General features: G+C 41.7%; 1 protein-coding gene across 6 annotated transcripts in view; it reads left to right on the top strand.

The window, feature by feature from the left end:
• Positions 1-1438: 1438 nt before the first annotated feature.
• LOC115121999 (trafficking protein particle complex subunit 10-like) overlaps positions 1439-7715 on the top strand; it is a 28701-nt gene continuing 22424 nt past the window's right edge. The window contains exons 1-3 of one of the 6 annotated variants that reach the window (XM_065019551.1): positions 1439-1597; positions 5124-5205; positions 5420-5555. In XM_065019551.1, coding sequence (XP_064875623.1) covers positions 1534-1597; positions 5124-5205; positions 5420-5555 — 282 coding nt within the window. In that variant the 5' untranslated portion in view covers positions 1439-1533. Of the gene's footprint in view, positions 1598-5123; positions 5206-5419; positions 5556-6849; positions 7187-7715 lie in introns of those variants that run through there. The other 5 variants (XM_065019554.1, XM_065019545.1, XM_029651151.2 and 2 more) reach the window with 5 other exon arrangements.

Here is a 7715-nt window from a genome sequence, read left to right as displayed (position 1 = left end):
CGATCAATGGAAACAGGATGTACCAGAGCTCAATTTCGAGTCTCATAGCAAAGGGCCTGAATTCTTATGTAAATAAGGTTGTGCCTGGATTTTATTATTTGTACATTTGCAAAAATTTCTGTTTTCACTTTCATTGTGGGGTGTCGTGTGTAGATTGATGAGGGGGAAAAAATGAATTATCAATTTTAGAATAAGGCTGTAACGTAACAAAATGTGGAAAAAGTCAAGGGGTCTGAATACTTTCCAAATGCATTGTAATACCACAAGAAGCTGTTCTCTTTCTACATCAACCTTGACAGGAAAGTGCTAACCAACGTTACCATGATGACATTTTACCTTGATAAGGGGAGCAGATAGTAATACATCAAATCAAAGTTGATTTGTCACGTGCACCGAATACAACAGGTGTAGTAGACCTTTGAGTGAACTGCTTACTTATAGGCTCTAACCAATAGTGCAAAAAAAGGTACTAGGTGAACAATAGGTAAGTAAAGAAATAAAAACAACAATAACGACAGTGAAAAACAGTAGCGAGTCTGGGTACGTGGACTCGCTACTAATCCGGGTAGCCATTTGATTACCTGTTCAGGAGTCTTATGACTTGGGGGTAAAAACTGTTGAGAAGCCTTTTTGTCCTAGACTTGACACTCCGGTAATACTTTCTATTATACATGAATCGATAGACATAGCAAAGGGGGGATAGCTAGTGAGTTCCACACCTGAAAGCATTCAACTGAAATGTGTCTAACACATTTAACCCAACCCCTCTGAATCAGAGAGTTGTGGGGTACTGCCATAATCAACATCCAGGGACCAGTAGTCATTGAGGGTTAATTGCCATGCTCAAGGGCAGAACGGCAGATTTTTCCACATTGCCAGCTCGGAGATTTGAACCTGTGACCTTTCAGTTACTGTCCGAACATGCTTAACTGCTAGGCTACCTGCCACCTACTTGTCAATCATAACTTTACATAAATGTTACAACAGTTATTTAAAACAGTCATTCCGAATAGTCATTGTAATCAAACATCCATATATTTGAACAAATCTATTTAAAACATACATTTTATTGATCGGTCTGTTTCCAGTTAGGAACACCACATGAGAACGGATTCTGTTAGGCATTTATACATTTTCACTTAGTGAGCGGTCCAGGGGAGCCATCAGCTGCTGCAGCGTTCTATGCGGCGTTCCCTTTAAATTGCGCATGGCCCTACGTAGTAGAGTGAAGGTGTGTTCCAGGAAGTGTCACGGGACACGGCCAGTGGACGCAGCCCCAGCCATACATCAGTGGCTTATTCATTACGATTCTGTTGCAAAACGTTTCTTAAACGGAAGAAAACGGAACGAAATGGGGATGGACCTACCTGAGTGTGTCCAATTGAAAGTAACGTTTTCGTTGCTCAACTCAACTGTTTTGTAACTGTTTGGACTAATGATTACACCCCACGACTGTCTGCATGCATAAGCATTTACTAAAAACAAACCGGAATTTTACATGACATGGGGGGCTATCACTGACTATCAGAATCCATGATGGAGCCTCAAGAGGAGAAGCCCATTATTTACACAATGGAGAACAAGCCGATTGTGACATGTGAGTGTTTTGTTGCTGGGATGTTGCAGTCGTTTTTTATTCAGCCGGGCAGCTATTTGTAGCGAGGTTTGTGAGTTTGACACTGAGCTCAGGCAAGGCAGCCAGTTGCCGCCGCATATCAGTGGCCTTAAAGAATGGGCTGGCTTTTTTTAACGTCAGCACCATTTCTTGCAGGACAGTGACCGTCGCCGCTTGACAAATTGATAACGCTCATTGACCCATCTTCAATCACAGTTTCTTTCCTTATCATTTTATGATGAGATATGCATTAGGCTACGCTACTATATCAGCTAATGTAGACAGATCATATGTGCTGTCCTTCTCCTTACGCCACAGCTCGCGATGCAGTTTCATCAACCTGCTGTCATCATGCACCTGCTTCAGACTGGATACATAACACCTGGCTTAGCCGGGGGCCACACAAATGAATGAGTCTTCAGGCTATATACAGACAGTGGCTACAGTGTGAGCAGTGGTGTAAACATACTTTAAAGTAGTACTTAAGTCGCTTTTTTTTGTTGCTATCTGTACTTCACTATTTATAGGTTTCACTACTTTTACGTCACTACATTTCCAAGGAAAATAATGTACTTTTTTTACTCCATACATTTTCCCTGTCACTCAAAAGTACTTGTTACATTTTTGAATGCTTAGCAGGACAGAAAAAAGCTCCACGTACATCCCTGGTCATCTCTACTGCCTCTGATCTGGCGGACTCACTAAACAAATGCTTCGTTTGTAAATTATATGGAAGTGTTGAAGCTGCCCCTGGTTATCCGTAAATAAGTTTTTTTTTAACTAGAAAATCATGGCGTCGGGTTTGCATTCAAAGCAATGTGAAATGATTCATACTTTTACTTTTAATTTTTTCAATTACATTTACTTTTTAATACTGAGGTATATTTAAAACGAAATAATTTTTAGACTTACTCCAGGTATTTTACTGGGTGACTTTCACTTTTATTTGAGTCATTAAGGTATCTTTGTTTTTTACTCAAGTATGACAATCGGGTACTTTTTCCTCCACTGAGTGTGTGTGTTGGGAGAAACTCCTCTGTTGGCCTTTCAAGTGAGCTTCTCAGAAAAGTTATTTTAAGGTTTGACCCTATTGGTGGTCTTGACAGCTCTGGCCTGCTTGTCCCTGGACCACCCTGGCTGGTCAACAAGCTCTCACAGTCACGTCAGAACTAGGTAAAAAAAAATGTCCCATTTCAAAGTTGTTTCAAATGTCAAAATGTTTAAGGTTAAGTTTCAGGCATTAACTCTGAAATCGTAAGGTCAGGCATTAACTCCAAATGGTTAAGGTTTTGGGATAGACTTAGAACGTTGTTTTTGAGATTTCTGTTTTATCACTGGATTCGAAACATGCAACCTTTGGTGCCAGACAAAGACTCCCATCCACTATCCCCGTCCACAAGGACCTTGCAAAACTGAAACCCATTTTAAGGTAACAGCGCTCACTGTTGCCCCTAGTATCCTGTTTCCGCGTAGTCTCCCAACGCCCTTCTAACAAATGTACGTCGAACACTGACTTGTATCACAGGTGACCAGGCTGGGTTGGTAACCTATGGGCTTAATATACCATACTTCTAGTAGCCGATTAAACTCAACTCTGCAATTTATTGTGCGGTGACTAGTGTCACTTAAAGTTGTTTAAAAAACGACTGATTAATAAAAAACGACTGATTTGTTTTGTGTAATTGCGGACTATTTTCTGGGTGATGAAATCAGTCGTTCTTGATTAAAAAACGTAATTTTCTGAGACGTCGGAGCTCTAGTCCGCTATTCGCCGCACATCTCCATCATAAATCATTGCGTTTAGTCGGCTATACTACTGGCATCCTATAGGTTTCCTATACTTCATTTGAGGGATGAATGGATGAGGAAGTCAGTGATTCAAATATAAGTAGAATAACCTCCGGTATGCTTGATAAGATCTGTCATCATTAGGGGCGGCAGGGTAGCCTAGTGGTTAGAGTGTAGAGGCGACAGGGTAGCCTCGTGGTTAGAGTGTAGAGGCGACAGGGTAGCCTAGTGGTTAGAGTAGAGGCGACAGGGTAGCCTAGTGGTTAGAGTGTAGAGGCGACAGGGTAGCCTAGTGGTTAGAGTGTAGAGGCGACAGGGTAGCCTAGTGGTTAGAGTGTAGAGGCGACAGGGTAGCCTAGTGGTTAGAGTGTAGGGGCGACAGGGTAGCCTAGTGGTTAGAGTGTAGAGGCGACAGGGTAGCCTAGTGGTTAGAGTGTAGAGGCGACAGGGTAGCCTAGTGGTTAGAGTGTAGAGGCGACAGGGTAGCCTAGTGGTTAGAGTGTAGAGGCGACAGGGTAGCCTAGTGGTTAGAGTGTTGGACTAGTAGCCTGCAGGTTGCAAGTTCAAATCTGTCGTTCTGCCCCTGAACAGGCAGTTAACCCACTGTTCCTAGGCTGTCATTGAAAATAAGAATTTGTTCTTAACTCACTTGCCTAGTTAAATAAAGGTAAAATAAAAAATAAAATTTCCATTGTAGCCAGAAAACCTTAATGAGCTTCCATTCTCTTCTCTCTGGGGGGCACCATACCAGGGCTCTTCTCTCTGGGGGGGCATACCAGGGCTCTTCTCTCTGGGGGGGACCATACCAGGGCTCTTCTCTCTGGGGGGGACCATACCAGGGCTGTGTGCAGTTTTACTATTAGAGGCAACAACAGGATTTACTAGCAGAGCTATACAGCGTTGGTCTCTGAACAGCCCTATTCACAAGGGCAAAGTCTCAGCTTTATGGTGCAGCGCAGCCTTGCAGCACTTGTATGATTGAAAGGTCAATTAGATTTGAAGTCCAATGGCTGTTTGCCTGTGACAGACACACAAAACAGCAGAAATAGAAGCCTCACATGGGACATACTACATTCTTCCAGTGCATGTGTACCACAGTGTATTAGAATATTCCCACAGCTTCATTATGTCAAGCCTTGTTATGTTTCTTAGTCCTGAATGCCCAGCAGTGGGCTTTGCTTTGCTGTTGTCAAGGTAACAACAGAATGCTGTTTACCCGAGACAGAATTTGTCTCCGCATCAAATTTCTGAACAGGTGTTGCTCCCCCCCGTCTCTCATAATCACACAGGGAAAGAAAGGTTGGTTCTGGGAGTCTGGTGGGGGATGGGATACTCCCTGATATATCAACCTTTAACCACACAGGAAAAGGTTGGTTGTGGGAGTCTGGTGGGGGATGGGGTACCCGCCTGTCATGTCAGTATCTTCAAAACCTGTGCTTTTTTCATCCGCGGACGGGTTTGGAAACACCACTAGGACAGAGGGGTGATAGCCAGCAGTGCTTATTGAGTGTAGCTGGATCATAGGGCAGGGCTATTCAATTACAGTCCTGAAGTTCAACTGGCTGTTTTAAATGAACTTATAATCCTGTGTTGACAGGTACTTATTGAGTATCAGGGGATTTTCTGTTCTCCTCATTCTCTCTCCTCCTACCCTCGCTCTCTTTCCTCCTTCCTTCCTTTCCTCCCTCCTCTTCCCTAATCTCCCCCCTTTCTCCACCAGGTGCTGGGGACCAGGCCTTGTTCACTTCTCTCTACACCCCATTGGCCCAGCAGCTTCCCAGGGAACCAATGGAGTGGAGGAGGTGAGTGCTGACAAGATGTGCCAGGGACTAATTGGTCTAATTGAAACAGTTTTTTTTTTTTTTTTGTGGAACTGTTGAATGACTTTGTCGACTAAATGTTGGCTTACTGGTCTATGCTAGATAAGAGCATCTCAGTGTATAAGCATTATAATGTATAAACTCCTTTATAGAATGTCTATACCATAATATATATATATATATATTTTTGTCTTAGGTCGTATGGACGAGCACCAAAGATGATCCATTTAGAGGCCAACTTTGTCCAGTTCAAAGAGGAACTCCTCCCTAAAGAGGGAAACAAAGCCCTCCTCACTTTCCCCTTCCTCCATATCTACTGGACAGACTGCTGTGTACGTGGTGCTGTGCCCGTTTTACTGTAAACACACACATTCTTATACCGCTAACCTTGTGGGGACACACAATTCAGTCCCATTCAAAATCCTATTTTCCCTTTCACCCTAACCCAAAAACATAACCCTAAAACTAACCCCAGCCTAACCATAAAACTAACCCCAGCATAACCCTAAAACTAACCCTAGCATAACCCTAAAACTAACCCTAAACATAACCCTAAAACTAACCCTAAACCTAACCCTAAAACTAACCCCAGCCTAACCCTAAAACTAACCCTAGCATAACCCTAAAACTAACCCCAGCCTAACCCTAAAACTAACCCCAGCCTAACCCTAAAACTAACCCCCAGCCTAACCCTAAAACTAACCCCAGCATAACCCTAAAACTAACCCCAGCCTAACCCTAAAACTAACCCCTGCCTAACCCTAAAACTAACCCCAGCCTAACCCTAAAACTAACCCCAGCATAACCCTAAAACTAACCCCAGCCTAACCCTAAAACTAACCCCTGCCTAACCCTAAAACTAACCCCAGCCTAACCCTAAAACTAACCCCAGCCTAACCCTAAAACTAACCCCAGCATAACCCTAAAACTAACCCCAGCTGCTAACCCTTAATGTAATTCTAACCTTAACCCTAAACCCCCTAGAAATAGTATTTGACCTCGTGGGGACTAACAAAATGTCCCCAGGTGGTCAAATTCTCGTTTGTTTACTATTCTTGTGGGGACTTGAACACGTGTACACACACACACACACACACACAAATTCTACTCTACCCTCCATTAAATAACCGGTAGATGATTTGCTCCAGAGTGGATAATCAGTATTATTCTCAGTGCAGGCAGCAGATGGATGGCAGACAGACACAACACATTACATGTTGTGTATTCCAGCTGGTTCACATGTTGTTTGCATTTAGTCTCAGGAGGATTCCTCTATTCCTCGTCTCTCTGTCTCTCTGTCTGTCTCTCTGTCTCTCTGTCTGTCTCTCTGTCTCTCTGTCTGTCTGTCTGTCTGTCTGTCTGTCTGTCTGTCTGTCTGTCTGTCTGTCTGTCTGTCTGTCTGTCTGTCTGTCTGTCTCTCTGTCTGTCTGTCTGTCTGTCTGTCTGTCTGTCTGTCTGTCTGTCTGTCTGTCTGTCTGTCTGTCTGTCTGTCTGTCTGTCTGTCTGTCTGTCTGTCTGTCTGTCTGTCTGTCTGTCTGTCTGTCTGTCTGTGTGACTGTGTGACTGTCTGTCTCTGTCCTCCTAATGAGTGTAACCTAGCTGGCCCCTCAGTTTGTTCAGGGAGAGAAGAGCGATCAGTCGAAAAGCGCTGAGGAAACAGAAGTTTGTTGATGTACTAAAAGGGCGGTTCACTTGTTTTAAGGAAGTGCAGTCCAGTCAGCGACTCGTGACCGACGTGGGAAACAGTGCGTGACGGATAGCTATGGCAGAGAACCTTTTGTTGTTTTAGAAGCACTTTTGTATATCAAGGCTGTTGGACTCATTAAATAATACATGTCATTCATCCAGGGCATTTGATAGTAATGACTCCTATAGAGGTTTGCACCATTACTATTTCCTGGCATTTGATGCCCTGAAAAGGGACTGGAGATACACAGCAGTTTGTTTTGTTTTTACTCGTAATGTGAGAGAGTTACTTTATGATTGTCTGAAACAGTGAACCAACAAAAAATACCTTTATTGTTATTGTTGTTATTATTATGATTTTTATGATGTCATTATTATAATTATTATTGTTTTTATTATTGTCTTTGTTATTAGTATTGTTATTGTTGGTTATTGTTTTTGTTGGTATTATTATTGTTGTTATTGTTAATATTATTATTGTTATTATGATTATTATAATTATTTTTGTTATTATTATGATTGTTATGTCATTATTATAATTATTATTGTTATTACTGTTATTACCATAATTATTAATATTTGTGTTATTACTATTGTTATTATTAACAAATGGTTGTTATTATTATTGTTGATATTATTATTGTCGTTATTGTTATTAGTATTGTTATTGTTGTTATTATTATTGTTTTTGTTGGTATAATTATTGTTGTTATTGTTAATATTATTATAGTTGATATTATTATTGCCGTTATTGTTATTAGTATTGTTATTGTTGTTATTATTATTGTTTTTGTTGGTATAATTAT

This window comes from Oncorhynchus nerka, linkage group LG1 (genome assembly GCF_034236695.1).
Source record: "Oncorhynchus nerka isolate Pitt River linkage group LG1, Oner_Uvic_2.0, whole genome shotgun sequence".
NCBI lineage: Eukaryota > Metazoa > Chordata > Actinopteri > Salmoniformes > Salmonidae > Oncorhynchus > Oncorhynchus nerka.
Note: the sequence above shows the minus strand (reverse complement) of the source record. Positions and strands in the feature narration are given on the sequence as shown.